The 18,377-nt window shown below is 36.2% G+C and overlaps 1 protein-coding gene across 1 annotated transcript in view; it reads left to right on the forward strand.

Annotated features, from left to right (window-relative positions):
* Nucleotides 1-18,377, forward strand: part of LOC113412606 (solute carrier family 9 member C1-like) — a 102,498-nt gene that overhangs the window by 11,246 nt on the left and 72,875 nt on the right. Inside the window, exons 4-5 of the mRNA XM_087959252.1 lie at nucleotides 13,488-13,653; nucleotides 15,646-15,762. Of these exons, the coding sequence (XP_087815378.1) occupies nucleotides 13,488-13,653; nucleotides 15,646-15,762 (283 nt within the window). The remainder of the gene's footprint in view (nucleotides 1-13,487; nucleotides 13,654-15,645; nucleotides 15,763-18,377) is intronic.

Here is an 18,377-nt window from a genome sequence, read left to right on the forward strand (position 1 = left end):
TAAAGTTATAAATAGGCCTAAAGTTAAAAAAAAAAAAAAAAGGCTCTGATTCTGTGAGCAGGAAATGTTGGCTGAATATTGCAAACTGTTATAATAGTTATCACTTTATCATGCACTGCTCTTCTGTTAATTTATTTATTCATATTTTCTTATTTTTGATTGCCTAGCCTGGAAAATTAGTTTTTAATAAAATTTTAAATCATTTTTATAAATTTCAGTTTGTTATCAGTTCTTAAAACTAGCTTCAATCAAATTACTTAGTATCATTCTGTTGGTCACGGTCAGACATAGAGTGGAAATCTATACAGTATGTTCCTTTGGGTTAGCTTCTTTAATTTATTTCATTTCTTTTTCTTTTTTTAATTAAAAATATTCTTTATTGAAATTCAAGATATTAAAAAATTTACAAAATATTAAAAAGATTTACAAAAGTTTCTGTAGAAGAAATTATGTCAATATCTTTCAACATCACTTGGCAGTACCATAAATGTCGTAGATACACATAATATTTGACAGTTATTTATTGTATTAGTGGTATTAATTCACAGTGCTTTGCTACTATTAATAAACAAAAATATTTCATCTTTATAGGTCAATAATTCAAGTATGAAAAGGAGTATCATGTTAATACTGTGTGTGTGTATGTATGTGTGTATACACACACACACACACACACACACACACATATATAAAGTCAGGAGTAATTATAATCTATGTATTACATTTTAACATTCTGTAAGCATGGGGGGAAATGGAGTACACATTTTTAATTGTTCAATATACATATTTCCACATTGGAATTTATGAATCCGACATAGATATTTAATTGTCTCCATTTTTCTAACAGTTCCTCCTTTTCTACAACTTCTCCTTTTTCCTACCTATATACCAATTTTATTTCCTTTTTTGACCTTTCTTTATCATGTTTTACTGTCTAACCATTGATACCAGGTATTCCAGATTAAGTAGTATTCTGAGTCCTCTTTGTCCTTTAATTTCAATGTGAGTCTATCCATCTTCGCACAATCCAAAATTTTGCGAATTATGTCATTTGACGGAGTGGTAGACATCTTCCAGGTCTGAGCTTGCGCAATTCGATAATCAAATATCGAATCTTTTGGGGATATTTCTCTTTAATGATTCCCAGGATAAATAATTCCGGCTTTGACTCCAACCTGCAGTGGGTCATTTCCTCTAGCCATGTTTGCATCTTAATCCAATATTTCTTAATTTCTGGGCATAGCCACCAGACGTGAAAAAAGGTGCCTTGTGTTTTCTTACATTTCCAACAATTTGGGGTAAATTTTTGCAAGCCTTGATGGTACTAAGTGCCATCGATAGAGCATTTTATATAAATTTTCTTTGTAAGCAACCGATTTTGTCATGAAAAAGTTTTTTTGCCAAACGTTTTCCCAGTCATCCAATTCAATATTATGTCCAAAGTTTTTTGCCCAGGCCAACATTGGTCCTTTAATGATTTCATCTTCTAAATCAAAATTTAGCAAATATTTGTATATTTTAGATATTATTTTTTCTTCTGGTCCTAACAATATTTTATCTAATTGGATTGTTTTTGTTTCAAAGCTGAATTTTTTATATCTCATCTGCGCTTAAAGGTACGGCCACCAATCTATAAATATTCCTTGTGTTTTTAATTCTTGAGTTGTTGTGAGTCTTTCCTTTATTATCCAAAAGTTTTTTACTGATATTTGGGTGGATCATTGCCTCCATAGTGGACAGCCAGCCTGGAATTTTGGTATAGTGTTTCTTCCTGATTTCCTCCCAAGTGTTTATCAGTGAATCTCACAAGACATGTCTATAAAAGTAGGAGTGATTCTTATTCCTGGGGTCCCATATGAAGGCATGCCACCCTATTTGCATATCATGTCCTTCTAATATTAAGATTCTCTTGTTTTCTAATTTAATCCAATCTTTAATCCATACTAAAGATGCTGCTTTGTAGTAGGTCTCCCATACTGAGAGTCCAAAGCCACCTCTGCTTTTACTATCCTGTAGATAAATTGATTTTATTTGTACTTTTTTCCCTGACCATATAAATTTAATAGTTATTTTGTTTAGCTCTTTGAAATTTTTTTAATCTAATTTTATTGGAATAGTTTGGAGCAAATATAACAATTTAGGTAGGATATTCATTTTAATTGTAGCTATTTTCCCTAAGAATGAGATCTGTGATTTCCTCCATTTTTCCAGGTCATTTCTTATTTGCTGTATCATTTTATATAATTATCTTTTTTTAAGGCTGATCTTCTTGCAGTTAACCAAATACCTAAATATTTATTTTTTTTAAACAATTTGGAGACCCATTGCTTCTTCTAATTCCCTTTTGTCTTTTACTGTCAGGTTTTTAACTAGCATTTTGGTTTTATCTTTATTAATTTTGAGGTCTGCTACTTTGCCAAATTTCCCTATTTCCTGCAATAATATCAGGCCAGATTCTAGTGGGTCTTCAATAACAACTACCATGTCATCAGCAAAGGCCTGTAGTTTGTATTCTTCCTTTTTGATTTGTGTTCTTTTTATTTCCTTATTTAATCTAATTCTTCTCAGTAGTGTTTCTAATGTCAGGATGAAAAGAAGAGGTGACAGTGGACATCCCTGCCTAATGCCTTTCATTATTTCAAATGGTTTTGTCATTTCTCCATTTACCTTAGCCTTTTGGATAGAGTAGATCATTTCTATCATTTTCTCAAATCTTTCTCCAAATTTCATCAATTTAATCTGTTGTATCATAAACTCCCAATTAACATTATCAAAATCTTTTTGTGCATCTGAGAAGACAAGAGCTACTTGGCTTCCTGGATGCCCTTCATAATATTCTAATGTTATTTATTGTTCTAGTGTTGTTTCTAATTTGTCATGTTGGGTGGAAACCATTTTGGTTGGGATGTATTCTATCATTTAATATTTTCTTCAACCTATCTGCCATTATACTCATGAAGATTTTGTAAGCATTTAGGAGGGATATTGGTCTGTAGTTTTTAATTTGCCTAGCATCTGGACCTTCTTTTGGAATTAATGTAATAAAGGCCTCCTTCCACGAATCTGGTAGCTTTGCTTTTAGCAATACCTCATTGCAAACTTCCATGAATACACTTTCTACTGATTCTCCTATATTTTTGTAGAGTTATCCTGGTAGGCCATCCGACCCTGGGGTTTTATTGATTTTTTGTCTTTTAATTGCTTCCTTTAATTCAATAAGTGTTATTTCCTTGTTTAAGAATTCCCTTTTTTCTTCTAATAGTGGGTGGGGCATTTATCCTTTCAAATATTCATCTATTTTTCCTATTTCTATCTTCCTGGCTGTAGAGATTTTCAAAAAATTCTCTTGCAATTTCTTTTTTCTTCTCCATATTGGTTTTCTCAATTCCATTCTTATTTAATAGTTGATGTATGATTCTTCTCTCATTCTCTTTTTTTAATTTGTAGGCCAACCATCTACCAGGTTTGTTTGCATGTACAAAGTAATTTTGTTTTGTATATTTTAAATCCCTTGCCAATTCTTCTTGCTCTAAAATATTCAATTTGTGTTTTGTTAGGGCAGGATTGTTTCTAGCTTGTTCTTTCCCCGGGGCCTTTTTGTAATTTGTCTTCTAATCTCTTTATCTCCCCTATTAATCTGTTGTGATTCCCCCATTTTTCTTTATTTCTTTTTGCCGTATAGGCTATCGTTATTCCTCTCAAATATGCCTTCATCGTGTCCCATAGATTTTGCAATGAGGTATGCTGTTTTTTGTTATCTTTAAAGAATAGTTCTAGTTCTTCCGAGATTTTTTGAATATATTCTTTTTCTTTTAGGATTTGTGAATTTAGCATCTTCCTGCCTCTTTTCCTCGTCTGTCCTTTCCATGTTATTTTGAACGGGTTATGGTTGGCCCAAGTGTTTGGCATTATTTCTGTTCCTTCAATTTCTTTAATTAGGTCTTCATTTACCCAGGCTATATCTATTCTAGACCAGGATTTATGCGGGTTGGAGTAGAAGGTGAATTTGGTTTCTCCTGGGTTCATTATTCTCCATAAGTCCAATAAGTTCAATTCTTCCGATATTTCAAAGAAGGTTTTTGGTAGTGTATTTCTTTTCTTTTTACATTTTTGTTCACTAGCATAGTTTTTCCAGATGTCTATTATTGCATCATAGTCCCCAATTACACATACGTTCTGATGTCCTAATTCAATAATTTTATCGTGTATAGTTTTGTAAAACTATATTCGGTGCGTATATCCCTAGTAATAAAATGCTTTTATTTCCTATAGATATTTATTATTTATTATTTAAATATTTATTATTTATTATTGACAAATTAGTAATTATTGACTATGAACACTAATTACTAACAAATAATTGATTATTAACTGGTATTACCTATTTTCATAATATTGATTTTTTTGGTTTATTAATTAACTTATTGACTATTGAGGAAAAAATTCCAAAAGAAACTAATTGACCCAGATGGTAATTTGGGAGAACATCTATAAGATCTTAGGAGAACAGCATTAAATAATCAGAGAGATGACCAGCATTACGACCACCAAGATGGGGAAAAAGCCTACATTGTTGGTGTCGATCTCCAGTCCGGCTACATCAAATCAGCAAACTGAAAGGATGCTGACTCCAGAAAAACTGAATACCACTCTTAACATGCAAATGATGCAAACTACCCTACTGACAATACAGGAAACGATCAAATTACAAGAAACTATGTCGAATAACCACATGGAGATCAAATCTGATATGGTAGTGATTAAAGCAGAACTAAAATCGGAAATGGTAGAGATGAAAGTAAAAATACACAATTTAGATGGTAAAATGGGGTCCATCCAAGAACCGATCAGGAAAAACGAGGAAAGGATAAAAAAATTAATTGTAGACAAAATGGAACAGACAGAAAAAACTAGAGGCAATGGACCAGAAGATGTCAGGATACAACAAAGAAATGTAAGAATCTCTTATCCACCTTGAAATGGATCGGGCTTCCTTTTTTTTAAGGTTCCAGAATGTAACAGAATCAAAAAAGGAAGACCTAACAATACTGATGGCTGAACTGATGGCAGACGCCCTACAGAGTGACAGACAAGAAATGATATATGAAATTGATGACGTTTACAGGGTGTATATGAGGCTCCATAGACTTCCTAGAGAGGTCCATATAAGATTTGCTTTAAGGAAAGTAAGGGACATTGTTTATAAAATTACTAGAGAGGAACCAATGATGTACAATGGAAAAGAAACAGTCGTATTGAAACAGATCCCCAGGAGAGTACATGAGCAACGGAAGGACTACCAATTTTTGGCTAACCAACTAAACAAAAAGAACATCTTATTCCGATGGATTACGCTGGAAGGAATGCTGATAACGTGGAATAATAAGAAAATAAAAATTGATAATTTGGGAAAAGCTCAAGACTTCTATGAGCAGCTGGTTGGACCCGAAGAGGAAAGCAGAAAAGAACTGGACCTACTGACTCAAGAGAAACAACAGCAAGAGAATAGAGAGAAAGAACAAGAAAAAGGAAATAACGAGGGGATAGCTGACCAAGAAGAAGAAGGAGTAAGAACCAGAAACCAAAGAGAAACTAGAGCAAACAGAAGACAGAGATTGGAACAGAAATAAAAATAGAACAGGGACTGAAATTCCTATCAATCAATGTGAACGGTTTAAACACACCAACAAAAAGAATAATATTATCTAAAATAGAGAAACAGAAGATGGATGTAGTGTGTCTCCAAGAAGTGCACATTAAAAACCAAGACGAGAGATGCTTACAATACAAAAAAATAGGAAAATTATAAACAACACTAGCAGAAGAAAAAAAGGGGTAGCAATATACATTAAGGAAGAAATAGCATCAAAATTAGTATATAAAGACACAAAAGGGAGGATATTGATAGTGGAATTATCTATAGGAATTTATATCATTTCTATCAGTATAAATGGTATTGGAGTGAGTTGAATTCAAGAGCTATTGACTGAAGAGATAATGTCTCCTGATAGAATCATTGAATGAGGAAATATAAATACTGGCATCCAAATCTCAGAAGCTGCAAAAATGAACAAATCCAGCTAAATAAATTCCAGAGATTGAAATACAAAATTTCAAAAATGACATTCAGCTCATACACTAGGAATCCTCTCCCATACTTCATAAATATCCGCTTAGAATTACTCAACCCTATGGATCAGATTTTGAAATGTAAATAGGGTGCTTTAGAAGAGAGGAATCTAATCTTTTCCCACCTTTCTGAGTGGGTTCGTACATCTTAATACATTGTGTTCCATCTCTGGAGTTCAGAGTTCAAAGATGAAGACTGTTATCTCTAGTCTTTAAGAAAAGCAGATTCCCCACTTTGTGAGGTAGCTATTAGGTTTTTGGATTTGTTAGAAATGTGGTGCAAGACCTGACTTCCGGTTTGCAAGGCTTCGGCAGCGGCAGGGATTCGCGACACCACGCGATCCCTGCTGCGCTCGCTACCGAGGTTCCTCCGATCCGTTTGGATTTGGAGGATATAGCTGCCCCGTAGAAGATGGGGGGGACCCGGACAGGGGTTTGGGGGTGTCGCAGACCCCCTCCCCAGCCGGCAAAACCCCCTTTTCCCAAGGCGGAGGAGCAGCGGTCAGCAATGGCCACCACAAAGAAGCCTGCAGCTGGACAAGATTGTGCAGGAGGAAGAAAGTGAAAGTTTTTCTCTGGCTGAACCGGGACAAAGAGGAGCCTTTAAAACCTGGAAACTTGCCTTTTTTATTGCTACATTGTTTCCCAGAAAGACTGTGCAAGCAGTGGAAGAAAGTTGTGAAAGGGAAAGTTATTTTTTTTCACTCTCCTTCCCTACGGAAGTAGCTGATGAAAATTTGGAAAACCTGCTTGGGCAAAGAAGATAAATAAACCTAAAAATTAAAGCCAAGGGGATAAAAGATTTTGGAACATTGGAATTAAAAATTAAAAGTTTATTGCTATAAGTGGGAAGGAAGAGGTAAAAAACTTATTCTAAGACTCTATTGAAGAAGACTGCTTGAAGTTTATAAGATTAGAAATTAATGACAATAAGGCTTCTAAAAATCATTTTGAAACTGTCTAATTGAATCTCATCCCAGGAGGAGGGGGGAAAAAAAGAAGAAGAAAGTGTTAATGGAACAGTTCTGATTTGGATTGCTTTGTGACTTTGTGACTGGGATTTTTGGGGAACTATTTCTTGAAAGACTAAAAACATTTGGGTTGCTCTTTTAAAAATAAAAAAAATAAAAAATGGCATCTGTGCAAGAATTAAAAATGGAATTTCAAAAGCTAAAAGAAGAGGAACAAGAAGGCAAGGGCTCTTTTGGATCTATCTTTCGTTTTTTGGAAATGGCGATTTCCACTTACCAAGAAATACAAGAACAAGAGGACTGGGATGAAGAAGGAGAAGCCATCTTTAATGGACAAAAAGTTATAGCTGAAAAGAACAAGGGGGGAAAGAAAATGGAGAATTCAGAACTTAAAAAAGCAACCAAGAAAGGGGAAAATAAGATGAAAAATCAATACAATGCCAGAAAGCAACAGAAAAGAGAAACACAACAGAGAGGGAAGATCAAAAAAGTGGAATTTGAGAGATGGGGGGGCAAAAAGACCAGAATTGATAAGAAAGGAAGGGAAAAGGAAAGAGAAGCCATAAAGGTTTAAAACAAGATGCTAAAAAAAGGTTTTTTTCAGAGATAAAGGGTAAAATTTAAATTAAAAAAAATATATGATTCTGCAAAAGTACATAAGATTGTATTGTACATATTAGTATTTGAAACTGAGTTAGAAAACTGAAATATTATGAGTTAATAATGTATTAAAGGGAATATATAAAATGTTTAAGAGTAAATAATAGAGTTTAATTTTCTATGGAATATTGTTTTGATCATACTATAAACTCAATCCCTTTTTTATTTTTGTTTTATTATTTTAAAATGTAGTACTTTGTGCTAAGCAGAATCAGTATGGAAAGTATGTAATATTTCAAGTGTCAAATCTAGGGGAAAGATAAAAAGTTGTCATACTTCAACCAGTGATTACAGGAGAAATATTGTATTAGAAAGAAAAGATAAATAGATAATTGAAGAGAACAGACAAAAGATACAAGTATAATTATTTAAAATGAGATGAAATAAATATAATAGAATTATGAGAGTGAATAGAGGAGAGAAAATATATAGAAAATACAGAATGTTAATTAAGATATGAAACAGTATATTAAGTGAGTATGAATTTGATTTATGTCTGTATAAAAAGAGGTAACCCGGGGTAAGCCGCTTTCCAAAAAGAAATGTGGTGCAAGGCCACACCAGTTTTCCTCTTTTGTTATGAAGCATATCAAAGTGAGAAGCTGTTACATTCTCTTAGCTTCACCTGGCAAGCAGTTAATTGCATTGCATTCTGTTGCAACCTCTTTTATCTTCGCAAGCCTCAGTTGGTAAGTAGTTAAATTGCTAGACAAAAAATGATTTATTCTACTCAAGATTCCAATCTAAAATAACTATAAGCATAATATTTGCCAATTTCCATGTGATTTGCATTAATTACTGACATGCTGTACTTTTCTAATTCTACTTCCTAATTTTAGAATTAAAAGTTTACAGAGGTTGATGGCACTTTTCCTTTAGTTAAAATGGAAGGCATTTTTTTTCTCTTTGCCAAAAAGTAAATTCCCTTTTTAAAAAAATCCCAAAATGATTTATCTGCAAAGCTGGACAATAAAGTTTCTGGATCTAAGCTAATAGTATTAGAGGCACATGGGGACTGAAAGAAGGAAGGTCAGCCAGGAATACTTTCAGATCCAAATATAGAACTCTAGCCAAAATAATGTCTCAAGTGTCACAAAACAAAAAAGTTTTTGGTAGAGGTGAGGACTACTATTTTAAAAGAAAAATTGAAAGATTTTCTCCTTTGACATTAGTGCCACCTTGTGGTTCCACTTTGGATAAGCACCTTTACAAATAAGTTGAGCAAATGATTTCCCTCTCCAACCCTCATCTTCTGGGGAAGTTATTCTCTTAAGCTACTCAGCCATAGAAGAAGAGAACAAAAGTCCTGCTACAGTCTTTCACATTCATCAGAGAACTACTAACTACTAGGCAGGAAGTAATCCCTTCAGTTCTTGTTTCAGTAAGGCTTCCTCAGATTTTCTTGTATGTTTCAAAAAACATTGGGCCTTCAGAGGTTCTCAAGATAGATATCCAACTTGTCAATTGGGTAGCTGATATACCCCCCCCCCCCATATATTTGTTCAAAGTAACTTTATGAAAAATTAGAAAAGAAAAAAAAGCCAATTGAGATTGATAGAATCATGATCAGAGAATATCCTTTTTCTGTTAAATTTCTGGGGCTATATGAGTAAAGTGGATGTAGTTGAATTGGTTGACATTTATTAAAAGTGAAGGTAAGTGGAAGTGAGTTGAGATTACAGTTCAGATATCTGGTGGATTTGGGAGTTAACAGGTGTTATGTCATAAACTTTATCTTTACTTTGGATTGTAGTTTTATTGTTTTTAGAATATTTATCTTTTATAGTTTTATTGCTTTTAATGTTATAAGCCACCCAGGGTTGCTTTGAAATGAGATGGCCAGTGGTGGAATTAAGATAGAAAAGAAAGCAAGAGCAAAAGCAGGGAATTTTTAAATGTGTTACAGGAAAAATAGAGATTGCACAGTAAGGTTGCAGCATGAAGCATAGTATTAAGATGCACTACTGAGACAAAAGCAAACAACGTGCATGTGATAAGAGGAATCAGGCTGTAGTATATGGAGCCTTATCTATAGAGGCTGATAAATGCTGGTACTGAAGGGGGAGAACCAAGGAAGAAATCTGAGAAGAGTGTCCAAAGCTGGTCTGTTATTCCATGCTGTATTATTCCACAACAGAACATAATAGGCGTGGGTGTGGAATTGGATTTTTGCAGTTATCTTTCACATGTCTGAGCCTTGAAACTGCTGGGCCTGGGCAGATCTGTCAAAACAACTTGCCGTTTGGCTTGGTACAACTTGAAATTTTTGTAACAATGCAATGTGAACTGTTATCTGATAGGATGGTCATTGATTAAGAGGATGGTCTAGGGAGATATTATTGGTGGAAACTCTTTTTGTTTATGCATTGGTTTATACAATGCTGTTAGGGAGAAAAAGCTGGAAGAGTGATAGGAAGAATGGATTGTTATTCTTAGGTTTAGACTCTAGAGGATAGAATGAAGGCTAATGTGAGAGCTGGCCTTGGGGTATGAATTAATAGGAGAGAGGATTAAGGAAATTTTGGTGTTTTGGTAAGGTTTGGGCCTATGATGGCTGCTGAGTGACTTGTCAATTTCAACCTTTGTACGAACCTTTTGTTTGGATCTCAATTCTGTCTGGTTTATCTCAAATCTTGAATTTTGCATATGAGCACTGCATATTAGCTTACTTTGTGTCACTACTTGACTTTGTCTCTAACAAGTTACAAACAGGATAGCACAAAAAGAAATAACACCTTGGCTATATGAAACTGCCTTGATGTTGATGACTCTGCAATATATTATTTGAATAACAGTCTGTTAAGAAAAGGCTGATGTATGTAACACATTGAATAACATTGTTTTAAGTTAACTGTAAAGTTCCTTACCAGATTGGTTTCAAAGCGGCATTGTTCAAACAGTGTGGATGCAGGTAAGAAAAAAATTAGGCTGACTAAGATCCTTCCATTGTTACTGAAGGAGATCTTGCAATCAAGATAAAAATAATCTGGGGATTATATTTCCAGTTTAATTTTTCTCTCTCCTTTCTATCAGTCTTGGAAATATTATCCACGAATATATTCTAAAAGGAACAGTACAGATTGCCCTGTAATTTGAGATTGTTCAGCCAATTCTACCTAATTATATTGAACAATGTTGAAAAAGCATTATGCAATCTAAAACCATCTCTATCTATTGGACCGGACGGAATATGTGCCTACTTCTTTAAAAAGCCATCCACTGCCATAGCCGAACCTCTAAGCATAATCTTTGAAAAATCTTTCAGGACCAGCTCCTTGCCAAACCTTGGTCACTAGCCACGGTCATCCCCATCTTCAAAAAGGGAGACCTCAACCTAGTTGAAAATTACAGACCAATCTCATTATGCTGCGTCACCTGTAAAGTCATGGAATCAATTATTAACCAATCCATTATCCTCCACTTAGAGGCAAACAACCTACTCTCCAACAAACAGTTTGGTTTCAGAAAAAAACTATCCTGTAATCTGCAACTCTTACACTACAACAACATGAACTATACAACTTGATCAGGGCAAAGCAATAGACGCAATCTACGTAGACTTCTGTATAGCCTTTGATTCAGTGGTACATGACAAACTACTCCTAAAACTAAAATCTTATGGTATCTGGACACCTGCATAACTGGATAGAAGTATTCCTGTCAAACAGACAACAAATGGTCAAAATTGGGAGCGTCCTATCAAATTCTGTACCTGTCAACAGTGGTGTCCCCCAAGGCAGTGTTCTAGGACCAACTCTTTTCATACTCTACATAAATGTCCTCTGTGATCATATTAAGAGCAACTGTGTTCTCTTCGCTGATGATGTAAAGCTATTCAACACCACAGACAATAGTGCTACCCTTCAAAAAGACATTGACTATGTATCAGAATGGTCAAACAAATGACAACTTCAAATCTCAACAGATAAATCCTCTGTCTTACATATTGGCAAAAAAACAACAACAGAAAATAAAATACAAGCTGAATAGTCAAGATCTTGCTGATGATCCAAACTCTGTCAAGGACTTGGAGTACTCATCTCTAATGATCTAAGTACTAGAACCCACTGTAACTACATAGCCAAAAAGGCATTAAGAGTTGTTAACCTAATCCTACGTAGCTTTTTCTCTGGTAATATCACACTACTAACTAGAGCATACAAAACATTTGCTAGACCAATACTTGAATACAGCTCATCAATCTGAATCTGCATTACGTATCTGTTATTAATACAGTTGAGAAAGTCCAGAAATATTTCACAAGAAGAGTTCTCCACTCCTCTACAAGTTGCAGAATAATTGCTTATGCCACCAGACTTGAAATTCTAGACCTAGAAAATCTAGAATTATGCCGCCTTCGGTCTGATCTAAGTATAGTATATAAAATTATACATTGCAGTGTCTTACCTGTCAATGAATACTTCAGCTTCAACCACAACAATACAAGAGCACACAATAGATACAAACTCAAGGTAAACCACATCAAACTTGATTGCAGGAAATACGACTTCAACAACAGAGTGTTCAATGTCTGTAATACTTGTCCTGACTGTGGTTTCTTCCCCAAACCCCAAAAACTTTAACCTTAGACTGTCTACTATTGACCTCACCCCTTTCCTAAGAGGTCTGTAGGGGGCGTGCATAAGCGCACCAACCTGCCTACCATCACTGTCCTATTGTTTGTTTCTTATTCGTATCCATTTCATGTATTCATAACCATGTTTATACTTATACCTGGTATCTAACAATCACTTGACAAAATAAAAAAACTAAGAGATAATTAAGCTTACTAAAGTGCACATCTCCATCTCCATATATAATATCACCATTATTTCTCTTTCTGTCAGATGCATTATGTTAATCTTAATTCTCCACAGTACTGTTGTTGTTTTTCCACATATCCTCCTGTTGAACATATTCCATACATGCAGCTGTGATGAACCAAATATGTACAACTATTTTATATATTATAGTCTTTTGTAACAAATATGAATAAAAGTGTGTGAAATGTGAAGAGTTTGTGTTTATAACTTTTCTAAATGTATCACTCCCTGGTGTAAGTACAGGCAGTACTCACTTAATGACCTTAATTGGGACCACAATTTCCATTACTAAATGAAATTGTGGCTAGGGAGAATGCCACATGACTGCACCACTTAGTGATGGCACTTCTCATTGCAGTTGTTAGGCAAGGACTGCACTGTCATTAGATGCTTCTCCTATTCTGCCATGCTTGCCTGCACTTCACTTTGTAAAGGACCAGTAGCTGCCTTGGCCACTGTACCTTGCTAGCAGCGGGAGGAAGAAGATAGGGCGGGAGGGCTCCAGGAATAGATGGGGGCAAAGGGCTGGTTAGTCAAAAGGGCAGGGATGAAGGGAGGCAGGTGAAGGGAGTTGAAACATATGCTCTGGTCATAATTGTAGGTGGGCTGCCAAGTGCTGAACTTCGATCACATGATTTGGGGGTCGCTGCAATGGTATTACTTTGAAAACGTGACAACAATTTATTCAGTTCTATCATCTTTGAACAGTTGCTGAACTAATGTTTGTTAAGCAAGGACTACCTGTATGCAATTTACATTTTAGTTAATTTGAGAAAATCATATTTACAACTTCTGTATTTATTATCATTTAATTGCATTTTATTTAACAAATGATTTTCAAATAATATAAATGAATTATACCCATCTGAATTCCAAAAATATATGGATACATTGTTTATTACAGGTGGTAATTCTATCAGTTCCTGGATTTTTGATGAATTGTGCTTTCCTTGGATGGATAACTTATAAAATTAATAAATACAATTGGTCTTGGGATGATAGCATGCTGTTTGGCATAATTCTTAGTACAACAGATCCTATCCTTTCTGTAGCTTCTGTAAAAAACCTTGGTGAGTAAGAAGTTCACTTTTTTATGCAGTATGAAACCTCCTTTTCTTCTGATGGTATCATTGCCAGAGTAGTACTTGATATGATCATAAGAGTTGAAGAAGCCACAGTAAGTCCGATGAACTTCACTGATGCCTAGTATGTCAATTTTGAGCCTATTCATTTTGTTCTTAATAATATTCATATTTCTTTTTTGATATTACATGTTCTTAATTTGAAGGTCTTTGAACAGCGGAGATACCTCTTTTCATGAGGAGCTGTTTCAATAGCTGGAGGGCCATTAGGATTTATCCCATCCACGTCATGGATGCTCCTGCTACTATGATAGTGTCTTTGCTCTTCCCTTGTAGCTTTATTGGTACCTCCAAGCCAGGGGGACACAGTGCTTGGTACCATATTTCCACATTTTTAGTTGATCCATAAAGTTTGTTGGCGGGGAACACTGGAGTAGGTCCCCAGGTCTTTCTTTAGACTAGAGCCATGTTGGTCAGTATAATAGCTTTATATTGTTCTCCCACCATCAACAGTGAGGTATGGTGGGTGGGTGGGTGGGGAATGCTAAAACAAATATGTCCAAATCACACAGGTGGGATCCTACCGGCATAACAACCGGTTCGCTTCACAGACATGCACACCAAATGCGTGCACATGCACACTATACGTGCGTGCGCATTACTTACAAAGTAACTGCGTCCGGCAACCATTCACCTTCTGATGAACGGCACTCAGCTGTGCCATGCAAACCAGCTGAGGAGGAAAAAGCAGAGACTGAGGACAGCCTAGAACCTGGGCGGATGGGTGGGCCAAAGAGGTGACCAGAAGATCATTGCAGCAAACTAGTTCAGTGTCTGCTGCTCCTTGGAACTATCGGTTCTACAGAACCGGGCTGAACCAGTAGCATCCCACCCCTGAAATCACATCTGAAAAAATAATGAATGACTACAGGATTCATAGATTTGATAGAAAGTACATTAGGATTGATTTCAATTTTATAAAGTCATATAATCCTAGACCTTGAAGGGGCCATTTAATCAATAATCCAAACTTCTGTTCACTACTGAAGTATAGATTAAAGTACTTTTACAGAAGAATATTCATCCTCTTACAACAGGGGTGTCAAACTGGATTTCTTGGAGGGCCAGATTAGCATTGTAGTTGTCCTCTGCAAGCCAGCTGGGGCGGCAGGAGGAGATGGGATGGACACCTCCTGCAGCACCCTGCAGCCAAAATGGGCCATGGGAGGGGGGCTACCCATGCCCCCCATGCCCCATTTTTGCTAGCAGAGGCACCATGGGCCAGTCATTTACTATTTCCAGGCCAGCCCCGCTGGCCAGATCTAAGCACCCCATGGGCTGGATGCGGCCAGTGGGTCTTGAGTTTGACACCCCTGTCTTGGAACATCCACTGAAGAGAAGCCCACTAACTCCTTGGATAATTGATATTCTGGGCAATATTATTTCAGGTACTGTAATATCATATCTTTCCTACGACCTCTCAGTGCTGATAATTTCCTATCTCTTCAATTTGAGCAACTTGTAGAGTAATTGTTTTACTTTGAATATAAGTAAGAAATTAAGAAATCTAGCATCCTTTGCCAATTTCACCTCATTCTGAGCTTGGTCAATTACAGCAATTACCTTTGAGACATTATGAGAATGCATAATGTAAACTGGTAATGGGATTTATATTGAGAATATCATGATGCTGTTATTTCATCATTGCTTTTTAGATAAAAATTTAAGTGCGGTAATGTGTCCCCCCCAATTAGATTTCTTGTTAACAAGTAAAGAAATGTTAACATTAAAAGTGAATCTTAATTCATTTAAATAGTTGTCATGGGGGGGGGGGTTATGGCTTTTTTATTGTGTTTTTATTTGGCTTTTATCTTTGTAAGCTGCCCAGAGTCACTGAGAATGAATTGGGCAGTCATATACATTTTCTTAAATAAACAAATAAATGAATAAATTACATTAATTTTCATATTTTTTTCTTAGGCCTTTCAAAAATAGTTATCAACTTAATTAAAGGTGAATCTTTGTTTAATGATGCAACTACAGTAATTATTTTTGAATTGTATAAGGACCTTATAAATCAGAGCCACCAGGAAGTAGGTATGTGTCTATTTTTATGTAACTTTTTCTTGCATAGAATAATATAGTAATATCATGATTCTCAGCAGATCATTTTTAATTATATATTTGCAAGGCCATTTGAATTACAATATTTAGTATTTATTAATCATTGTCATGCTTCCTAATAGAGTGATTAATGATAATCAGTTTGTTATTTCACTGCATTTGTACACTATGAGAAATAATTACTGTATAACAGGGGTCCCCAACCCTTGGGCCATGGCTCGCGGTCCATTGGGAACTAGGCTGCTGAAGGGTGGGTGAATGGACAAAGCTTCATTTGCGCATTCATGGGATTTAGATTGTGTGTGTGAAACCATTCCCCTGCTACCGAAATCACCAAAGCCATCGCCAGTATCACTGGTCTGCAGAACCAAAACAGTTGGAGACTATTGCTCTATAGAATCTGTTACATGTCGTTTGCAGAAAATATGGGTTGTGAAACGCATTTTATTTTATTAGATTTAGATGTTCCCTGACTTCAAAATGAGTCTGAGCACCTAAAAAAAACAAACAGACTAAAGGCAGTGCCATGTAGATAACAAGACAGCATCTGATCATTCAATACGGTTACCAATTCCAGACAAGTGTGGTTCACAAGATTAAAACAAACAAACAAACAAACCCCAAACATAATCCTCTGGCACCAAGAATACACTGTTAATCCCAGTTATCATCAATAGAAAGAAAACACATCTGCCTCCTGGCAAAATCTCCAGAAATGGTCAGATCTTCAGTGCCTTGTGAAAGGCTACCAGGGTTGGGGCCATTCAAATGTTGGGAATGAGGCTACCCGGTCCACAGACCAGATGGTACTATTGAGAAAGCATGACTGGTCCCATAATATGACATTCTTTAATAGAGGAAATCCAAAACTCTTTACCAGATCTGATGGGGTAGGCAGGACCAATAGGAGAAAGATGGTTGCACAAGTAGCCTGGTCATGTGCCATGGAGGTCTTTGTAAGCAATAATCAGTGTCTTGAATTATATCTGGAAGCCTACTGAGAGGCAGTGCAGCTAATGGAGCAACAATGTTTCATGCACATAGTGAGATATGCCCCCAAATCTCCATGCTTCTGCATTCTGAACCAGATGTAGTGTTTGTGTGGTCTCCAAGGGTAGCCCCTGCAGAGTGCGCTACAGTAATCCCAATGAGTCAACATGAGCAAAGCTTTCTAGTAGAGGAATGGACAAAGACATACCTGTAGAAGAGCCCTCCTGACCATGTCTGCTACCTGCTCTTCTACAGGAGCAGTAAGTCCAGTAGCATCCTCAAATTGTTCACCAAATTTAACTGGAGAAGTGCACCTCTGTGCAGAGTTTAGGATGGAAAATCCAGGGGGGAGGGAGGGCGGACTTAAAGGTCACAATGACTACCTTATCAGGATTCAGCTGAAGCCTGTTTTCCTACATCTATAATCTTGTAGCCTCCAGTCAGTAAGAAATGACTTTCATAACATCACTTGATTGGGCCAGGAAAAGATGTACCACTGGGTATCATCAGCATATTGATGATACTGCACTTCATACTGACATATAACCTTGGTTTGTAGCTTTAAGCAAATGTTAAATAGGAAGGAGTGGGGATAGGATACAGCTAAGAGGTGCCTGTCCAAACAAGGTCATTGGGTTCAACTCTTCTTTCCTACCAATACTATTCTCTAGAATTGGCCTTGGAAGAAAGGATGAGAGCCACAAAATAGTGCCCCCAACTCCCAGCCCACTGAGTTGGTCCAGAAAAATACAATGATTGATGGTATCAAAAACAACTGAGATCAGGATGGATGTACTACCTGAGCTAGCCAGAGATCATTGACAAGTAAATCAATGTTGTCTTAGTACTATAATCAGGCCTGAATATACATTTTAGGTTAGGGGTAGAGCTTTTCAAAGTCCTTTTGAAAGCTGCCAGGGTTAGAGCCACATAGACCTTATGTTAGCTATTTGAAGGCTGGATTATCTTGTATTCAGTAGTTGTACTGTTATATATGTCCATAACATCCATTCTAAAATATTCTAAATATTAATATATGAATATATTTATGTGTTTTTTAAAAAATAGGTATTAGACATAATTTTTGCTGTAATTTATTTAACAGTCACAATTGAATAATACACTCCTAAAGCTATTCAAATATTTTTGAAATATATACCATATATATATATATATATATATATTCTTCAAAAGACAGTGTTTTCTGGGACTTCCGGTTTGAAGGGCTTCGGCGACAGACAGAAATCCGCGATCATGCGCGGTTTCTGTCTGGGCTCGCCGCTGGAGCGCCCCGAGCCGGCTGATTTTGGGGCTAAGCCACCCCGTAGAGATGGTGAAGAGAGGGGAGACCGCCAGCAGGGTTGAGGAGAGCCGCATCTCTCCTCCTCAGCTGGTCATTACTCCCTTTCCCGAAGGCGGTTGTAGCGGTGGTCAGAAATGGCCACCTCAAAGGAGAACTCGACCGGAAAAGAATGTGCAGGAGGAAGATAAGAAGTGAAAGTTTTGGCTGACCGGGTTAAATTGCAAAAGCAACAACTAAGGTACCCTGGAATTTAAACTTACAAAAAATAACATCGCTCCCAAAGAAGAGTCGGAAG

This window comes from Notechis scutatus, chromosome 1 (assembly GCF_049901735.1).
Source record: "Notechis scutatus isolate UNSWTSFEM ecotype Mainland chromosome 1, rNotScu1.2, whole genome shotgun sequence".
NCBI lineage: Eukaryota > Metazoa > Chordata > Lepidosauria > Squamata > Elapidae > Notechis > Notechis scutatus.